Below are 21,474 nucleotides of genomic sequence, written 5' to 3'. Positions count from 1 at the left end.
CATTTTATGCTGCTTATCCCAAAAGGGAAAATTAAGTTCTTACCTTGGTAATTTTCTTTCCTTTAGTCACAGCAGATGAATCCATTAACTGATGGGTTGTACCCGCCTACCAGCAGGTGGAGATAGAGAACACTGAAAAGACACAGTGACCCTGGATGGCTAGCTCCTCCTGCCTTCTAAAGCAGAGTGAATAAGAAAGATAAAACATCGTAAACGTTCCTTACAGTGAACAAACGCCCCAGAACCAGAGCAATAACCAAACAAAGGAGGTACGATCTCAACCTCCTGCAATAGAACAGTATGTAGAAACTCTGAGAGCTGGTCTTCAACTCCTCCCGATGAGATACAATGTCTGCATGAAAGATCTGAATAAAAAACAAAACCAGACAGGGAGGGATCATGGATTCATCTGCTTTGACTAAAGGAAAGAAAATTACCAAAGTAAGAACCTAATTTTTCCTTCCTTGTCATCATCAGCAGACGAATCCATTAACTGATGGGATGTACAAAAGCACTCCCTACGTAGGGTGGGAACAGGCAACTCCGCGAGCAAGCACCTGCGCTCCAAAACGTGCGTCCTGCCTTGCTGCCACATCCAGTCTGTAATGCCGTACGAGAGCTGAGAAGCCCAAGTAGCTGCACGACAGATCTCTTGAAGAGAAAGGACACTCGTTTCAGCCCACGAGGAGGAAATCGCTCTTGTGGAATGCGCTTTAAACGCATCAGGCGGAGACCGTCCTGAAAGCAGATACGCAGAAAAAATGACTTCCCTGATCCAACAGGCTATAGTGGCCTTAGATGCCTTACACCTGCGTCAAGGACCTGTCAACAAGACAAAAAGGTGATCAGAAGCCATGAAGGCATTTGACATCTGTAGAAAACTGCAACAGAGCCCTGCGGGCATCCAAAAAGACGCAATTGCCCAAAGGAATCCGGAAGGTCCTCCCTAGAAAAGGAAGGTAAAAAATGGGCTGAAACCACCTTAGGCAGGAAGGAAGGCACTGTCCGTACCGTTACCCCGGTCTCTGAGAACTGTAGAAAAGGGTCCCAACAGGAAAGCGCCTGAAGCTCAGATACGCGTCTAGCTGATGTCATGGCCACCCAAAAGACTGTCTTGAGAGTCACATCCTTCTCAGCTCGCCTAAGTGGCTCGAAAGGCGAACGCTGAAGAGCCTTCAACACCAGCCCCAGGTTGCAGGCCGGACATGGCAACCGCACGGGAGGACGGAGCCGAAGTGCCCCTCTGAGAAATTGGACAATGTCCGGATGAGCAGCAAGGGACAAGCCAGAGACTTTCCAATGCTGCCAGTTGAACCCGAAGGGAATTGTAAGCCAGGCCTGCAAAAAGTCCAGAACCTGCGCGACTGTAGCCCGCATTGATGTGATCGCCTTTGAAACACACCACGCCTCAAACATGCGCCAGATCCGAGCATAAGCTGCGGAGGTAGACCGCTTACAGGCCTGCAAGAGAGTGGAGATGACCTTGTTAGAGTAGCCCTTGTCTCTCAATTGTACCCTCTCAAAAGCCAGGCCGTAAGACCAAATTGGCAGGGATCCTCCATAGTCACCGGACCCTGGACCAACCGGTTTGGCACCAGAGGCAACGGAAGTGGAGCTTTCACCAGCATCTGACGCAGATCCGCGTACCACAGACCCCTTGGCCAATCCGGCGCGATGAGAATCACCAATCCTCGGCGGAGACGAATCTGCAAGAGGACTCGCCCTATCAAGGGCCAAGGAGGGAACACATACAGGAAGCCCGAGGGCCAGGGTTGAGCCAGTGCATCCAACCTCGCCGAGTGAGGATCTCTCCTTCTGCTGAAAAAGCGAGGGACTTTGGCGTTTGCACTTGACGCCATTAGATCCAATCCGGGAGTCCCCCATTTGGCACAAATCTAAAGAAAAACTTCTTCTGCCAGTTCCCATTCCGCTGGGTCGATTTGATGTCTGCTGAGGAAATCGGCTTGCACGTTGCTCTGATCTTCTATGTGAGCTGCGGACAGCAGATGCAAGTGGAGCTCGGCCCAGTGGCAAATCTGAGCAGTCTCTGCGGCCAGGGCCCTGCACTGAGTGCCACCCTGACGATTGATGTATGCCACCTCTGTCGTGTTGTCTAACAGAACTCGGACAGGAAGCCCCTTCAGAGTCTTGTGGAAGGCCAGAAGAGCCTGGAATATCGCTCTGAGCTCCAAACGATTGATGGACCACCCCGCTTCCACGAGTGTCCACCGACCCTGCGCATAGCTTCCCTGGCAATGAGCTCCCCAGCCTGAAAGGCTGGCATCCTTTATCACCAGGCACCAAGAAGGAAGCACAAGCGGCATTCCCTGTTGCAGCATCCTGTCAGAGAGCCACCAATCCATACTGTGCCAGGTCGCAGGGAGCCATGTTAGTCTGCGTTGATATTCCTGGGAAAGCAGAGACCATTGCTAAAGCAGAGCAATCTGCAGCGGCCTCATGTGAGCTCTTGCCCAGGGAACCACCTCCATGGTGGCTGTCATCGATTCCAGTCCTGGGAAAGCAGAGACCATTGCTAAAGCAGAGCAATCTGCAGCGGCCTCATGTGAGCTCTTGCCCAGGGAACCACCTCCATGGTGGCTGTCATCGATTCCAGGAGCTGAACAAAGTCCCAAGCTCGAGGGCGAGGCATCCACAGGAGCAGACGGACCTGATTCTGAAGCTTGCATCGCCTGTGGTCGGGGAGAAAGACGAACCCTGAGGCCGTGTCGAACCGGAGAAAAATTAGCATAGCTGTGTTTTTAAAAAAAAAAAAAAAGTCCAAGGCTAAGCAGCATGGAATGTACCTACTTTTTGGGATCCTGCCTAGGTACTTGATACCTGGATTGGCTACTGCTGGAACAGGATACTGAGTTTGACGGACCTTTGGTCTGACCCAGATGCACAACTCATGTTCTTACGAGCATTAAGAGAAGCTGCAGCTACTTTTTCTCCAGTTATCTTCACCTGTCAATATCAGCCTTTGGATGCAATTTGCTGCCTGAAGTGCGAATGTATCAGCTGGCTTCATTTATAAGAGCAGAAGGGAAAGTATGAATGAAACAGGAACAGTGAGGATGGTTAAAGTGCGAGTACAGAATTCGGAGAAGCATTTACCATTTGCACGCAGCTGGTTTCTTCTTGCTGGAACAGGAGGAGATTGGGCTCTGGAGTATGCTTGATCCTGTGCAGGAGAAATAATTTGAAACATCAAGATATACAAAGCCAACAGCTAAATGACAAAATAGGTTCAATGTAATGGAGCACTAGGCAAGTTCTCAACAATTCGTTCTTAAAAATCCTTTATAAAATATTCACCCTAAAAGAAAAATGTTTGCTTTCCCTTGAAAATGTAAAATCTGTCTAACAGTTTAAGCTCTGTGAGGGGCATACTTAAGAATGATCCTGCTCCAGATAATAGCAACTGATGGTTTATCAACCCTAAAGTGCAAAATATACAAGATACTACTTTTCAATGTAAAGATATCACCAAGATTATACATAAATAAGGAATGAGAAAACAGCAACAGGAAAACAAATGCATTATATATATACATACACACACACACATATATATATATATATACACACACACACACACACCCTAAACACTTTGCTCTAATTAAGAGCTTTTAATCCTTAACATGGTCATAAAACTGTCTAAAATCCAGTTATTTATTTTTAATGGGAAACCTGAAAATACTAAACATTCACAGGTCCTTATGCTTCTAAGGTTTCCTACCTAGGATTAAGAAGCAGTTTGAGATTAAAACTAGAAGACAACAAAGAGGTATGAAAGATAGAAGGGATGTGCATTAGAAAAGAATTTGTCAGTATTCATCTATGAACCCCTTTTGGTTAGTCTTCATATATCGAATCATTCCTTAGATTCCTATCATACCAGTTCAGACCAATGGGTTGTATATGTCTACCAGTGGACAGAGGAGAAGAAAACAGTTCTCAAGTGACTGCCTCTTAAGGGTATTATGTAGCATAAAATGTTCAGTATTTCTCCATCTCCCAAGCAGATGGATGATGGGCTAACAGCTCCTGACCTTGATTCTAACTAGTTTCAGTTGAGCTTTAACTACTCTTTTGGGATTTTGTTCTCCTGAACCAGCTTCTCAGTTGTATTTCAGACAAGTTGGGAGTGCCCACTTGGGCTTCTTCTTCTGACCCAATTTAATGCCTGGGTTTCAGTTGAGTAGGGGGTACCTTCTTTAGCATAAGCTCTTCTGTCAAAAAGCAGCTGTTCAATTGCACTGAGGTATCTCTCGGAAGTCTCCGAGATCCCTACCTCCCCCTTCCTCCTACCATCTTCCCTTGGAAGTTAGACTGCATTTGGTGAGCCTGTTCTGATTTATTTCAGTTATTTTAGTGCTCTGGTGTTTGTGCTCTGCTCCTTATTGAATGCACACATACCTAGTTTATTTTTTATCTGTGACTTCCGTAAGCAGCTATTATTTCTCTGTGACTCTCTATGTGGAGGATTAACTACTCCTGTTTGTGTGGCATTAGTTTCTTTAGTGTTGCCGGACTGTTACAAATTTCCCCACCAGAATTCTCTTTTCTTTTCTGTCAGTTGGTGTTTGTTTTACAAATATTTTCTGGCTGTCTGATTCACAGGCATTTATTAGCTCTCCTCAAGTTTTTTTTTCTCTCTCAGGTGTGACTCCTGGGTTCAGCTAATGGCCCTTAGCAAGTCCTAGCTGGGTATCTCTGAGACTCTAATTTAAGGGCTTTTATCATACCATTTCCACGAGCTGGGTTTTTCAAATCCAACTTTGTATTCTTTCTAACAGCAACCAGATTTGCTTCTTGTAGTTTACACCTTCCTAGGACCCCTATTTTTTGGTTCATTGCTGTATGCTGCAATTAGATTTAATTTTGTTACTTCTGGTGCAATCAACTTGATGGTTACAGCAGATGGCTGAATAGTAGATGCTGATTCTACTACTTTTATGTCTGTTTAATTTGAATATCAATTTGGATAAATCCGTTCTTTATGCTCAGAAGTCAGTCATCAATTGTTGTTAACTGTATTAGTTTTGCAAGTTTTTTTTGTATGTAGGTCCTAACATCAGTGGGGGGTTTTTAAACATTAAGAATTAACTATTCTTATTTTCTTCAGCCAGCTGTCTCAGTCAGTTCTTTAAGGTAAAGGTAGCTGCTGCTGTTGTGGGGTCCCCCCCATTCGGCTTACATTTCCAATTTGGTCAAAACTATACAATTCACCAGTTGGCTGTGTTCTACCACATCAGATGGGCACAATCTGCTTCAACATGATCTATTCATATGGCTTACCAGATTCAGCACTGTAGCGCTGTTTTTCAGTTATGGAAATAATGCAGCCGAAGACGTTTGGTAGCCAGTGATGATTGCTGGCACAATTGCCCAAATGCAGTTTTTCCATTCAGCTGTAGTTCCATATGTAGTGTATACACTGCTTTTTTTGTGCCGGTACCTTTTTTTCTCAGGGCTAGCTCATCTGCCCGCCCTTAGCTCCCCAACAGCCCAGCCCTGCTTTCTGTTCCTGCCGCCCCGCATTTAAATCTTATTTTTTTACCTGAAGTCGCAGCGCCGCTGGCGGCGTTAGTGAAAGCAGCAGGCTCACCTCCTCCAGTCTTCCCTTCCCTCTCAGTGTCCTGCCTTCCTCTGATGTAGTCAGGGCCGTGCCAAGGGTCTCTGGCGCCCCCCTGCAGACTACCAGTTGGCGGCGCCCCCCCCCCCCCCCGCCTGGCTCCAAGGCAGCGATTCCCCTCTCTCCCCTGCCCTCCCGCTCCCATGTAGGAACTGCCCGCCCTCTTCTCCCCCCCAAGATCCCGTTCCTTTTTTTTTTTCCTTTTAAATTTACCTTCCTCCGGCAGCGCAGCGTCAGTGAAGGAGGCGGCGCTCCCAGTCCCGACGTCTCTAGCCTTCCCTTGTTCGCTGCTCACTGCCCCGCCTTCTTCTGATGGCGCCCCCCAGAGGATAGCGCCCCCTTGCGGCGCTTACCCCGCTTACCGCATCGGCACGGCCCTGGATGTAGTTTCCTGTTTCCACTATAAATGATCTAGAGATGGGAATAATTACTGAGGTAATTAAATTTGCTGACGACACAAAGTTATTCAAAGTTGTTAAATCACAAGAGGATTGTGAAAATTGCAAGAGGACCTTACGAGACTAGGTATCCAAATGGCAAAATGACTTTTAATGTGAGCAAGTGCAAAGTGATGCATGTGGAAAAGAGGAACACAAACCACAGTTACGTGGTGCAAGGTTCCACATGCCCAGGAAGAGGATCTAAGTGTAATCGTTGATGGTACGTTGAAACCCTCTGCTCAACATGCAGCGGCGGCTAAGAAAGCAAATTGAATATTAGGAATTATTAGGAAAGGAATGGAAAACAAAACTAAGGATGTTATAATATCTTTCTATCTCTGTATGGCGCAACCGCACCTTGAATACTGTGTGCAGTTTTGGTCATCACATCTCAAAAAAGATATAGTGGAATTAGAAAAGGTAAGGGCAACAAAAATGATAAAGGGGCTAGGACGATTTCCCTATGAAGAAAGGTAAAAGCGGCTAGGGCTCTTCAGCTTGGAGAAGAGATGGCTAAGGGGAAGATATGATAAAGGTTTATAAAATACTGAGTGGAGTAGAATGGGTAGATATGAATCGCTTGTTTACTCTTTCCCAAAATACTAGGACTAGGGTGCACACAAAGAACTACTAAGCAGTAAATTTAAAATGAATCAGAGAAAATATTTCTTCACTCAATGAGTAATTAAACTCTGGAATTTGTTGCCAGAGAATGTGGTAAAAGCAGTTAGCTTAGCAGGGTTTAAAAAAAGGTTTGGATACTTTCCTATAAGAAAAGTCCATAAGCCACTGTATATTCTAGGATAAGCAGCATAAAATCTGTTTTGTTGTTCTGGGATATTGCCAGGTACTTGTGGCCTGGATTGGCCACTGTTGGAAACCGGATACTGGGCTTGATGGACCTTCAGTCTGTCTCATTACAGCAATGCTTATGTTCTTATTAGATGCTGTATACATTTCTCAGCAGGGAATAGGCCATGCCTGCTGCCATGTTCTGATGACTTTACCTGTTGCTTCTCTCCTGTACTCTCCCCTCTGACCAATCTCTGCCATCCTTTGAGTTGTACCTGCTCTTTCACATTTGAACTGGAAGCTGCAGCTACTACTACACTCGAAAAAAAAAATCTGTCCAGGAGGCCACAGGCATGCTCATGGAACAAACTGTCTTCCTCCACATTTCTGCTGCTGCTGGTTTCACCTGCCTGCCGTTCTTTCCTTGTATAACTGTTTGCACACCTGTCTCTTTTGTGTATCTTTACAGTGCTATGTAATGTGTTAACCCAATAGCGCTTTTGGAATTCAGGTAGCATGTAACCCCTACTTACTATGTTTTCTCAGTGTACTTCAGTGTACTGTCCAGAGTGCCCTGTAGGTGCACTGTTCCTGTTCAAATTGTGCCACTGCTTTTGCATTTGCAGGTCCTAAACTCTGGAATGTTTTACCCCCCCCCCCCCCCCAAAAAAATAAAAAATTATCAAATCTGAACCCTCATACCCTGCTTTTAAGAAGCTCATCAAATCTTGGCTCTTTAATCAAGTTTTCCCATATGGACCATTGGATCACTAACTACTCCCCGCCCCCTCCTTTCACCTCCCTCTTTTTTTTTTTCTCTCCTATGTTCCCCTGAACTTTTACCATTAACCGCCTAGCTGCTATTTGGCAATTTGCGGGACATGAAATGTAATGTAATGAAATAAATAAATAAATAAAGTCAATCAGCAAGTTCACAGAAGGCTTTCAGCGGATTGCAAATATGCTGGGACTAAGTTGTAAGCTCTCAGGAATAGGGATTGTCTCTCCTTTATGTGCCTTTACAGCACTACATAGTGTTTAACCTGATAGCACATTGGAATTCAGAAGGTAAAGGGCAATGGGATTTGATATACTGCCTTTCTGTGGTACAACCAAAGTGGTTTACATTTATTATATGCAGGTACTTTCTATCCCTAGTGGGCTCACAATTTAAGTTTTTGTACCTGGGGCAATGGAGAGTAAGGTGACTTGTCCAGAGTCACAAGGAGCTGCAGTGGAAACTGAGTCCAGTTCCCCACATTCTCAGCCCACTACACTAACCATTAGGCTACTACTACTTATTTCTATAGCGCTACAAGATGTACGCAGCTCTGTACACTTGAACATGAAGAGACAGTCTCTGCTCCACAGAGCTTACAATCTAATTAGGACAAACAGGACAAATAAGAGATAAGGGAATAACCAAGGTGGGAATGATAAAATACAGGTACTGAACGAGTAAGGGTTAGGAGTTAAAAGCAGCATCAAAAAGGTGGGCCTCTAGCCTAGATTTGAAGACAGCCAGAGATGGAGCTTGACGTACCAGGTCAGGGAGTCTATTCCAGGCATATGGTGCAGCAAGATAAAAGGAACGGAGTCTGGAGTTAGCGGTGGAGGAGTGTAGGGAGAGATAAGAGTGGAGAGGTACTGAGGAGCTGCAGAGTGAATGCACTTGTAAGGCTACTCCTCCAGCAACTCCTAATACTGTTTCTCAGATATTTAGACTAAGGTATTTAAGAGACTGCAATTAGTACTTAGCAGTCATGCTTATGTGACCGATAGTGATATACTTTCCTAATACTCAACCTTTTGTTTGCACTTAGGACCCCCCCCCCCCCCCCCCCACAACACACACATACTACTCCTATTTCCTAGTGTCCGCACAACAGTTAGCCACTCTGATAAACTTGGAAAGCTATAAGTACATCAAACAAACCATAATGAAACTGTTAAGTATACCTTTCTCTGTGGAACAAGATAATGCATACACACTTGGTAGCCTTCTCCGTGGGTTGCCTGCCCGGACGTTCACTCCCTAGCTTGACTGCCTCTTTTTTTTTATTTTTCCAACTGTCCAATCATGGAAGAGGCAAGCACTGCTTCCCAGCTGTTCTCTATTTTTTTTTTCTTTTCCATCATCACTACAGACATATCTCTCCTCCAGCGGAAAGGAAAAGCTTTTACTCTCTCTCTGAATAGGATGGAATCACCTTGTGCCGACCCAAAGGGCCTTTCGCAGGTACGGCGGGCTTCAGCGCTAATACCATGCTTATTGAACTAGTACCACTGCATGAACACCTCAGGGGACTTCACCATCAGTAAAGTCCCCTGCAGTGTCAATTTTGAGGGAAAAGCAACTGAGCAGTACAAGCACTCCCCAGCGGCTCCTGCGGCACTGTCAAACACGGCACTACTGGCCGTGTATAAATGCTCAAAGGATTCTACCCCTTTGCCACATTCAGCTCAAGCTAAACTCTTGCCTAACCCGCCGCAAAAGAAACTTAAAAAGGTTAGTAAAGCCAAACATGTCACCCCGCCGGCACTTCATTCACAGATGCCAGAGGCATCCAACTTTTCCTCACGGAACAAGTACACTACTGCACCACAGACTATTCCTCAGCTTCCTCTACTGCAGCCACACAAGATAGTGACATAGTGGTCCATCCAGTCTGCCCAACAGTCATATTCATTATCAATTCAAGATTAAATTAACAATGAACGTGCTATTATATACTTGATCATTGTCTTTCTTTGGTGTTTCTGGGACATAGACCGTAGAAGTCCACCCGGCTTTGTCCTTATGTTCCAACTACTGGAGTTGACATCAAAGCCCACTTCAGCCTATCTGAATCCATCTTGTCATTTACAGGACACAGACCGTAAAAGTCTGGCCGGCACTGTCCTCACATTTCAAATTACCGGAGCTTCTGTTGAAGCTCTCTCCAGCTCATCCTATAACCAGATTGCTATATGCAGGATTCAGATCATACAAGCCAGCCCAGCACTGACCTTAGTTGATACAGCCAGAGTTTATTTATTTATGACTTGATATACCGCCTAAACTGACATGTAGATCAAAGCGGTTTACAAATTCAAAAATTAAAAGCAAGAAAAAGAACTACAATGTCCAATAGAAAAGCAAACCATTCATTCAAGAGCACAGTAAAATATAACTAACAGCTAAACCTGTATACTTTTTCTCAAGGTGCCAATGTCCAAATCAAATTGCCTCATTCACTAGAGTATGCCTGCCTGAATAACCATGCCTTCAAAAGCACCTTGAATTTCTTAATATTAAATTTGCCACGTAATGACAAGGGCATAGAATTCCACAAAGGTGGTACTGTGACGTATGCTTTCCATTTGAACCACTCAGGGCCCTGGAAGGACCATACCATGGTCATTAATTGAGAACAGAATACGAGGAAACAAGTATGGGACAGTTAGTGAGGAAAGATAAATAGGGGTAGTTGCCATCTAAGCACCACTTGACATATAAAAACACATATGTAACCTTTTAGGTTTTATTTTTTATACCATTCATTTTCTAATTAGAGATCCTCTATGTTCATCCTACGTCTTTTTGAATTCCGCAACAGTATTTTTCTCCATCACTTCCCTCGGGAGGGCATTTCAGGCATCAACCACCCTCTCTGTGAAAAATTATTTTCTGACATTACTCCTGAGTCTACCATCCTGAAACCTCAATTCACGTCCTCTAGTTTTACCATTTTTCTCTTCTCTGGAAAATATTTGTTTCCTTATTAATTCCTTTCAAGTATTTAAATGTATCATAGCTCTCTTGTCCCTCCCCTTCTCTAGAGTATACATATTCAGGTCTTCTAGTCTTTTCTCATATGTCTTTTGGCACAAACCCTGTATCATTTTTGTCACCTTCCTCTGGACCACTTCAAGTCTTCTTACATCTTTAAAAAGACATGGCCTCCAAAACTGAATACAATACTCCAGGTGGGGCCTCACCAATAATTTGTATAGGGGCATCAACACCTCCTTTTTTCTGCTGGTTATACCTCTCTCTATACAGCCTAGCATCTTTCTGGCTTTGGCCACCGCCTTGTTACACAGTTTTGTCGCCTTCAGATCCTCAGATACTATCACCCCAAGATCCCTCTCCCTGTTTGTGCATTTCAGCCTCTCACTGCCTAACGCATACGTCTCCCTTGGATTTCTACTCTCTAAGTGCACCATTTTGCACTTCTTTCCATTGAATTTTAATTGCCAAACATTAGACCATTCTAACTTTTACAGGCCCTTTTTCATGTTTTCCACTCCCTCAGGGGTGTCCACTCTGTTACAAATCTTGGTTATCATCCGCAAAAAGGCAAACCTTACCTTCTAACCCTTCGGCAAATATTTATTTGGATTTTGTGCACACCTTTTTCAGTAGTAGCTCAAGGTGAGTTACATTCAGGTACATTGGGTAGGCTTCCTGTCCCAGGAGGGCTCACAATCTAAGTTTATATTGAACAGAATCGGCCCCAGCACCAATCCTTCAGGCACTCCACTACTCACCTTTTCTTCTGAATGAATGAATTTCATTAACCATCAACCTCTTGCGTCTGTCAACCAGTTCCTAATCCAGTTCACCAATTTGGATTCTAACTTCAGCTTGTCAAGTTTATTCAAGAGCCTCCTATGAGATGTCAAAGGCTTTGCTGAAATCTAAGTAGATTACATCTAGAGCATGTCCTCGATCCAATTCTCTGGTCACCCAGTCAAAGAATTCAATCAGATTCGTTTGGCACGATTTACCTTTGGTAAAACCATGTTGTCGTGGAGCTTGCAACCTATGTTGCCTCTCTCCTTCTGCAGCTTTTCCAAAACGTCCTTCAACAACCAGTACTTATCTTCCTTCTTATCACCGTATCAAGCTGCGGCTCCCCTCCCAGTACCACATACACCATCTCCAGAACCATCACTGAGACCAGAGAGCCCATTCTCATCTACTCAACAGTGGCACCTTTTGAGGTATACTCTTTTGAGAAAGAACAGGTAGACCAACCTGAACATCCTCCTAACCAACCAACCAACCACGTTTTCAGACTTAAGGCATCACTCAGAACCACCTAAACCTGATAACACAGAGGAAGGGTATGATACATACCTGTAGCAGTTGTTCTCCGAGGACAGCAGGCTGATTGTTCTCACGACTGGGTGACGTCCGCGGCAGCCCCCACCAACCGGAAAGAAGCTTCGCGGGACGGTCGGCACGCAGGGCACGCCCACCGCGCATGCGCGGCCGTCTTCCCGCCCGTGCGCGACCGCTCCCGCCAGTTGAATGACTAGCAAAAGATGAAACACACAACTCCAAAGGGGAGGAGGGAGGGTAGGTGAGAACAATCAGCCTGCTGTCCTCGGAGAACAACTGCTACAGGTATGTATCATACCCTTTCTCCGAGGACAAGCAGGCTGCTTGTTCTCACGACTGGGGTATCCCTAGCTCTCAGGCTCACTCAAAACAAGAACCCAGGTCAATGGAACCTCGCAACGGCGAGGAAACAACAGGAATTGACCTACGAAGAACAACTAACTGAGAGTGCAGCCTGACCAGAATAAATTCGGGTCCTGGAGGGTGGAGTTGGATTTACACCCCAAACAGATTCTGCAGCACCGACTGCCCGAACCGACTGTCGCGTCGGGTATCCTGCTGGAGGCAGTAATGTGATGTGAATGTGTGGACAGATGACCACGTCGCAGCCTTGCAAATCTCTTCAATAGTGGCTGACTTCAAGTGGGCCACTGACGCTGCCATGGCTCTGACACTATGAGCCGTGACATGACCCTCAAGAGTCAGCCCAGCCTGGGCGTAAGTGAAGGAAATGCAATCTGCTAGCCAATTGGAGATGGTGCGTTTCCCGACAGCGACCCCTAGCCTGTTAGGGTCGAAAGAAATAAACAATTGGGCGGACTGTCTGTTGGGCTGTGTCCGCTCCAAGTAGAAGGCCAATGCTCTCTTGCAGTCCAATGTGTGCAACTGACGTTCAGCAGGGCGGGTATGCGGCCTGGGGAAGAATGTTGGCAAGACAATTGACTGGTTAAGATGGAACTCCGACACCACCTTCGGCAGGAACTTTGGGTGAGTGCGGAGCACTACTCTGTTGTGATGAAATTTAGTATATGGAGCATGAGCTACTAGGGCTTGAAGCTCACTGACCCTACGAGCTGAAGTAACTGCCACCAAGAAAATGACCTTCCAGGTCAAGTACTTCAGATGGCAGGAATTCAGTGGCTCAAAAGGAGGTTTCATCAGCTGGGTGAGGACGACGTTGAGATCCCATGACACAGTAGGAGGCTTGATAGGGGGCTTTGACAAAAACAAGCCTCTCATGAATCGAACGACTAAAGGCTCTCCAGAGATGGCTTTACCTTCCACACGATAATGGTAAGCACTAATCGCACTAAGGTGATTCCTTACTGAGTTGGTCTTGAGGCCAGACTCTGATAAGTGCAGAAGGTATTCAAGCAGGTTCTGTGCAGGGCAAGAACGAGGTTCTAGGGCCTTGCTCTCACACCACACGACAAACCTCCTCCACTTGAAAAAGTAACTCTTTTTAGTAGAATCCTTCCTAGAGGCAAGCAAGACCCGGGAGACACCCTCAGACAGACCCAACGCAGCGAAGTCTACGCCCTCAACATCCAGGCCGTGAGAGCCAGGGATTGAAGGTTGGGGTGCAGCAACGCTCCGTCGTTCTGCGAAATGAGAGTCGGAAAACACTCCAATCTCCACGGTTCTTCTGAGGACAACTCCAGAAGAAGAGGGAACCAGATCTGACGGGGCCAAAAGGGCGCTATCAGAATCATGGTGCCGCGGTCTTGCTTGAGCTTCAGTAAGGTCTTCCCCACCAAAGGTATGGGAGGATAAGCATACAGGAGGCCGGTCCCCCAATGAAGGAGAAAGGCATCTGCCGCTAGCCTGCCGTGTGTCTGAAGTCTGGAACAGAACAGAGGCAGCTTGTGGTTGGTCTGAGAGGCGAAAAGATCCACCGAGGGGGTGCCCCACTCTCGGAAGATCTTGCGTACCACTCTGGAATGGAGCGACCACTCGTGCGGTTGCATGACTCTGCTCAGTCTGTCGGCCAGACTGTTGTTTACGCCTGCCAGGTACGTGGCTTGGAGAAGCATGCCGAACCGACACGCCCAACGCCACATACCGACGGCTTCCTGACACAGGGGGCGAGATCCGGTGCCCCCCTGCTTGTTGACGTAATACATTGCAACCTGATTGTCTGTCCGAATTTGGATAATTTGGCAGGACAGCCGATCTCTGAAAGCCTTCAGTGCGTTCCAGATCGCTCGGAGCTCCAGGAGGTTGATCTGCAGATCCTTTTCCTGGAGGGACCACAGACCCTGGGTGTGAAGCCCATCGACATGGGCTCCCCACCCCAGGCGAGATGCATCCGTCGTCAGCACTTTCGTGGGCTGCGGAATTTGGAATGGACGTCCCAGGGTCAAATTGGTCCGTATGGTCCACCAGAGCAGTGAAGTGCGGCAACTGGTGGAGAGGCGGATGACATCCTCTAGATTCCCGGTGGCTTGGAACCACTGGGAAGCTAGGGTCCATTGAGCAGATCTCATATGAAGACGAGCCATGGGAGTCACATGAACTGTGGAGGCCATATGACCCAGAAGTCTCAACATCTGCCGAGCTGTGATCTGCTGAGACGCTCTGGTCCGCGAAGCCAGGGCCAAGAGATTGGTGGCCCTCGCTTCGGGAAGGTAGGCCTGAGCCATCTGGGAATTCAGCAGCGCTCCTATGAATTCCAGAGACTGAGTTGGCTGGAGATGGGACTTTGGGTAATTTATCACAAACCCCAGCAGCTCCAGAAGTTGAATAGTGCACTGCATCGACCGGAGGGCTCCTGCCTCCGAGGTGTTCTTGACCAGCCAATCGTCGAGATAAGGGAACACGTGCACTCCCAGCTTGCGTAGGTAGGCCGCTACCACCACGAGGCACTTTGTAAACACTCGTGGGGCAGAGGCGAGCCCAAAGGGCAGCACACAATACTGAAAGTGCCGTGCGCCCAGGCGGAATCTGAGATACTGTCTGTGAGCTGGCAGTATCGGGATGTGAGTGTATGCGTCCTTTAAATCCAGGGAACATAGCCAATCGTTTTTCTGAATCATTGGCAGAAGGGTGCCCAAGGAAAGCATCCTGAACTTTTCTTTGACCAGGAATTTGTTCAGGCCTCTCAGGTCTAGGATGGGACGCATCCCCCCTGTTTTCTTTTCCACAAGGAAGTACCTGGAATAGAATCCCTGCCCTTCCTGCCCGGGTGGTACGGGCTCGACCGCATTGGCGCTGAGAAGGGCGGAGAGTTCCTCTGCAAGTACCTGCTTGTGATGGGAGCTGAAAGACTGAGCTCCCGGAGGACAATTTGGAGGCAGGGAGGCCAAATTCAGGGCGTATCCGTACCGCACTATTTGGAGAACCCACTGGTCGGAGGTTATGAGAGGCCACCTTTGGTGAAAAAATTTTAACCTCCCTCCGACCGGCAGGTCGTCCGGTACGGACACTTGTAGGGCGGCTATGTTCCCATGGATCCAGTCAAAAGCCCGTCCCCGGCTTTTGCTGTGGAGGCGCAGGGGGCTGCTTAGGCGCACGCTGTTGACGGGAACGAGCGCGCTGGGGCTGTCCCTGTGCCTGACGAGGCCTTCGGGCCGGCTGGTTGTACCTACGCTTCGCAAAAGAATAGGGTGCAGCCTGCCGGGCCCGGGAAAAACGCCCGCCCGCGGGGGCGGGTGCTGAAGGCGCCCGGTGGGAGAGCTTGTCGAGAGCGGTTTCCCGCTGATGCAGTTGGTCAACCATCTGCTCGACCTTCTCGCCAAAAATATTATCCCCCCGGCAAGGGACGTCAGCCAGTCTCTGCTGGGTGCGGTTGTCCAGGTCAGAGGCACGCAGCCATGAGAGCCTGCGCATCACTATACCTTGGGCCGCAGCACGAGATGCCACGTCACAGGTGTCAAAAATCCCCCTGGACAGGAACTTTCTGCACGCCTTCAGCTGCCTGACCACCTCCTGATAAGGCCTGGACTGCTCCGGCGGGAGCTTATCGACCAGGTCCGCCAGCTGTTGCACATTGGTCCGCATGTGGATGCTCATATAGAGCAGGTAAGATTGGATGCGGGTCACGAGCATGGAGGATTGGTAGGCCTTCCTCCCAAATGAGTCCAGAGTGCGAGACTCCCGCCCCGGGGGCGCCGAGGCGGTATCCCTCGAACTCCGTGCCCTCTTGAGAGCAGAATCCACGACCGCTGAGTCATGGGGCAACTGGGGCCGCATGAGCTCTGGGTCAGAGTGGATCCTGTACTGGGACTCTGCTTTCTTGGGAATGGTGGGGTTAGTTAGTGGTCGCACCCAGTTCCGAAGCAGCGTCTCCTTCAGGACATTGTGCAGCGGTACCGTGGAGGACTCTCTAGGTGGTGATGGATAGTCGAGGACCTCGAGCATCTCGGCCCTCGGCTCTTCCACAGAGACCACGGGAAAGGGAATGCTTATGGACATATCCCGCACAAAGGAGGCAAAGGAGAGACTCTCAGGAGGTGAGAGCTTCCTCTCCGGTGATGGCGTGGGGTCCGAGGGAAGGCCCGTAGACTCCTCTGAGGAGAAATATCTCGGGTCTTCCTCTTCCCCCCACGAGTCCTCATCCTCGGTATCGGACATTAGCTCATGTAGCTGAGTCCGGTACCGGGCCCGGCTCGACGTCGATGCACCGAGGCCTCGGTGTCGTCGAGCGGTGGACTCCCGCGCCGGCGGGGACGGAGCTCCCTCCATCGACGTCGACGGGGACTCCACCTGCGTGGCGGTCGAGACCGGCACCGCAAGCGGCGGCGGTGTCGACAGCCCCGGCGCCGGGCTAGAGCTCGCCGGCGCCACAGTCATCGGCGCCGGGGGCGCAAGCACCCCCGACGCCGGCACAGCCTGGCGCATCAGCCCTTCCAGGATCCCCGGAAGGATGGCTCTGAGGCACTCGTCCAGGCCCGCTGCCGGGAAAGGCGGTGGGGCCGGTAAGGGTGTCGGTGCCAGAAGCTGCTGGGGGCCAGGAGATGGCACCGAGGTGCCGGAACCCCGACGCGTCGGTACCTCCACCACCGACGGAGATCTCTCCTCTCTACGATGACGCTTCGGCGTCGACTCCCCTTCAGGGTGCACCGAGGGCTCCCGGTGACGGCGCTTCTTGTCCTTTTTCCGGTGCACGTCACCGGCGCCGGAGGGCATGGAGGAGGAGGAGGTCGATCCCCCTCGGTCTCGAGGTACCGGGTCCGACAGGGTTCGGTCCCGTGGCTCACGAGCTGAGGGAGTGACCGGGGCCGACAGCCCACGCGGCCTCTCAACCCCACTCTCACCGGCGGACCGGCGGGCCGACGGGACCTGTTCTCCTGGGGTCGCTGCCATCGGTGCCGATGTCTCGGGCATCGATACCGGTACCGAAGATCCGGCCTTCGATACCGATGCCGTCGAGGTCGACGTCGAGGGGCCGGCGCAAGTTCCAAAAAGACGGTCCCGCAGAACTTGCCTCGCAACCTGAGTCCGTTTCCGGAGACCGAGACACAGCGCACACGACTTGAGATTGTGCTCCGGCCCGAGGCACTGGAGGCACCAAGCGTGGGTGTCGGTCTGCGAGATCGGCCGGCCGCAGCGACCACACTTTTTAAATCCACTCGGGACCTTCGAGGACATCGACGGAAAAATCGCGTCGGCGAAGTCAAAGTCGGCAATGGTGGCTAAAATCACACCACGAAAAAACTAGCCGACCGAGCGGCCACTAGGCCGCAACGAGGCGTCCCCGCTGGAAGCGAGGGAAAAGGGGAGCGCGTGCTCCACACGCGCAGTCTTTTTTTCTTTTTTTTTTCGTAACAGAGAAATACTAAAAGGAAATTAAACGAAGCGCGATCCGCGTATACGCGATCGCAAGAATCCGGCGGCTGAAGTAGAGAGAGCGGCAAAGCACGACTCTCTCCAGGCGCGGAAAAAAAGGAACTGGCGGGAGCGGTCGCGCACGGGCGGGAAGACGGCCGCGCATGCGCGGTGGGCGTGCCCTGCGTGCCGACCGTCCCGCGAAGCTTCTTTCCGGTTGGTGGGGGCTGCCGCGGACGTCACCCAGTCGTGAGAACAAGCAGCCTGCTTGTCCTCGGAGAATGTCAATTACAATAAATTAATCCAAAAGCTTTTAAAGAATTAGCTTTAGGAGCTGAAGTTACCACCATGAACAAAAAAGATTTTCAAAGTATATTGAAATCTATGAGCTCCCTTGCAGGTTCAATCTCCGTTCCTATTCATTCAATTCCACAAGGACTCCAAACTAAAATTTGGCAGAACTCTATACACATCAGCCTATCTCAAGCACCTTGATGGAAAATACAAAGTTTAACCCTCTCCAGTGAATGAAAAGGCCCAATTACTGCATCATTCAATGGTATTTGAGGCTGTTATTAACAAATCAATCTATGAAATCCAACCTGCTCTTCCCTCCTGGTGAGGAACAAAAAATACTCAACGTAGTAGGCACAAAAGTTTATTCAGCCGCTATGCTCACATCAAGAATAGCTGCTCACCAGCTTCAAATACTGAACTATCAATATTCCAAACTTTATTCTACCTTAGAAAACATAACTTCTCCACTTCCAGAAATGTTAACCAATTTTTTTTTAATCTACTCTGGAAGACTTACGACCAACACTTTTACCAACACGACCTTTATGATACCACATCTCACCTTGGAGTGGTATCCATTGCGGCAAGAACAGCATGGCTACACACCTTGGGACTACACGCCTTGGGACTTAACAGATGACCTCCACAACAGGTCAGCAGATGCACCATGTCTAGGAGATAATCTTTTGGAGATAAAGTGAAAGATGCAGTAACTCAAGTCAAAGATGACCAGTCTACTTTTAAGCAGCTTTCTAATCCTAATTCAGATTCCAATTCTTCCTCTTCGCACAAGCATTATCAATATCAACTCTCATATTGTAGGAGATTTCAATCTTATTTAAGGAACCCTCTGGCTAGACAGCCTCAACAAACTTAACTATCCAGATCCCGTGAAAGGAAATCCCAGACTGCCACCACAAACACTCTGCCAAGACCTCGCTGATACTGCAGGAAGCAGTGCCTCTTGCATGATTGGACAGTTGAAAAAACCAGAGGAAGTCAGGGCAGGCAGCCTGTGGAGGCGGCTACCAACTGTGTATGTATTATTCTGCCAAACATTGCAGTCCAAACAGAAGAAGAAAGGAAACTCCTGCCATAAATATGTGGCAAACATAACTAAGACACATATAATCAAAACACGCAAGACCCATAGGCATCATATGGTTACAAATATGGGCTATCAGACTTCTTATAGCACATGCTATTCCAGATCCAAGCTCCTGCATATATCAATCATTTGACTCATCAGTCTTACTACAAATGATTGATGCTATATGCAGGACCTTGGATCTGGAATAGCATGTGCTATACGAGGTCTGATAGCCCATATTTGTAACCATCTGATGCCTCTGGGTCTCATGTTTTGACTATATGTGTGTTAGTTATGTTTGCCACATATTTACTAATGTGTAATCTATGGCAGGATTTTCTTTTCTTCTTCTTCCTTTTGGACTGCAGTGTTTGGCAGAATTATTGCAGCCCCAGTTACCCGAATGCCTCCCTTTGAAAGCCTCAGAGAAAATGATGGCTTCATTGGTCTGTGTGCTGCTGTTGGGCTGACTCTTCCAGCCCAGTTGTGACATCATGAGATGTGGATAAGTCTGGCACTGATAGGTTTGTTTTGCTGTTTGTCAAAGAGCTTCAAGATGATTGGCTAAAGTGCCTCAAGCTTCTGAGCTTGTCCCATCCCTCTTCCCACTGTCAGAGCAACTCCAGCAAGCTTGAAAGTATATGCACGTGCCCTATCCCAAAACTAAAAGTGAGAAATGGTGATTTGAAAAAAAAAAAAAAAAAAAAAGTGAGCTCTCAGACAGTTTGTGGTGAATGTAGCCAAATATGCCGAAGTTTGTTAGTTTTTACCATTCATATGAAAACTAATGCACATCCCTAAAATGCAGATAGAAAAGAAAGAAACATGTATTTAATAAAGATTAACAAAGGAGGGACATAAAAGTACACATTTATATTCATCTAAGATCATGGCTCTCAATCCAGTCCTTGGGACACATGTAGCCAGTCGGGTTTTCAGGATACCAAAAAATATACATCAGATAGATTTGCATACAATGGAGGTAAGGCGTGCAAATTTATCTCATTTAAATTGTGGATAACTTGACTGGCTGAGTGTATCAAGGACTGGGTTGAGAACCCTTGATCTAAAAGCTTCAATCTTGTTTTTCTTGCTTTGAAACATTTCACCTTACCTGTAACCAAGGTCCCCAAGTTTTCTGTGGCAGCTCAATGGCAGAATTTAGGAAATTCTGCAGCAAATACTGTGAGAACATACATAGCTTTTATGTGTATGTGGATTTTAGATTTGTGTACTCACCTTTCCAAGTCCACACTCAAGATGAGTTACAAGCAGGTAAAGTACTATTTCCCTGCCTCAGAGGGCTTACAATCAATGGGTCTGATTTATTAACATGCAGAAAATAGTATTGCATGTTAATGCTGTTTATACACTTTCTTAATGAGTATCAGTGACAATAATGCAGCTTGCGTTACATTGCATTAAGTGTGTTAGTGTGTATCAATCTATGTTAGTACTCAGGCCCTTAATTTGTAACCGAGGAAAAGGAGGGTGACGTGAATCCTTGTTCTCGGCCTGCTGCTCTAACCACTAGGACTCCATTCCATTGCCAATGTTTATGTTCTTAACAAAACATTTCAGCAAGTTTTCTGTCAAAGACTGCAAAATATCTACAGATAGGTTTAGTGCCTCTAGTCATGTCCAGAACAGCTTCACTAGTCCTTACCCTGTCCAGAAGCGAGTGGTCCTGAGCCAGGGAGAGACAAATCCCACCACCAGCTGGTTATTTGCTTTGTAAAATTTCATTTAACTCACACAGAGGGAAAAGCAGCAATGTAAACTAAAACAGCAAATACTCACTCTGTGATAACAAATGACATCTACCTGGTGACATACATGAAAAGCTTCCATGTGCTGAAATAATTATAAAAAGCCCATACTTGTGCAAGCACAGATAGCTGGCTGGCTGAGGAAGGAGGTCTCTGCACCCTGGGAGAAACTTTGCTCTGTAGAGTGGGAATCACTGGAGAGGGCTGCCTAGGAATCTAAGAAACAAGCAGTTTCAAAAGATCACATCTCTAGCCATCTTTTAGTTAAAAGACATCCAACCAACACAGTCAAGAACTCCTAACAAAGATCCACAGAAAACATACAAAAGGGCAATATATTGTTTATATTGAATAATTGAAGAAAATCATCATCAAAAGAAAGGAAATAAACCATCTCATATCCAAAGCTATTTTATCTAAAAACTCCCACTAGCACACACAAAATAAATTTGGCGCTTCAGTCCATGCTCGATAAAAAAAATACTTATAACTTCACACAAGCCTGTTTTCAACTATTTCAGATAAAAGATGCTCTACTATACAAAGTCGCCAAAGCCCCATGGTGAAATTAC

At 47.6% G+C, this 21,474-nt stretch overlaps 1 protein-coding gene across 3 annotated transcripts in view; it reads right to left on the bottom strand.

Moving 5' to 3' along the window:
- The window catches only part of CSPP1 (centrosome and spindle pole associated protein 1), a 370,862-nt gene that overhangs the window by 58,856 nt on the left and 290,532 nt on the right, over window positions 1–21,474 (bottom strand). For all 3 annotated transcript variants that reach the window (XM_030215269.1, XM_030215277.1, XM_030215287.1), the window contains 2 exons: window positions 21,014–21,118; window positions 3,115–3,181 (listed from right to left, as the gene is read on the bottom strand). In XM_030215269.1, the coding sequence (XP_030071129.1) occupies window positions 3,115–3,181; window positions 21,014–21,118 (172 nt within the window). The remainder of the gene's footprint in view (window positions 1–3,114; window positions 3,182–21,013; window positions 21,119–21,474) is intronic.

The sequence above is a fragment of the Microcaecilia unicolor genome, chromosome 1 (genome assembly GCF_901765095.1).
Source record: "Microcaecilia unicolor chromosome 1, aMicUni1.1, whole genome shotgun sequence".
Taxonomy (NCBI): domain Eukaryota; kingdom Metazoa; phylum Chordata; class Amphibia; order Gymnophiona; family Siphonopidae; genus Microcaecilia; species Microcaecilia unicolor.
This window is presented reverse-complemented; position numbering and strand designations above follow the sequence as displayed.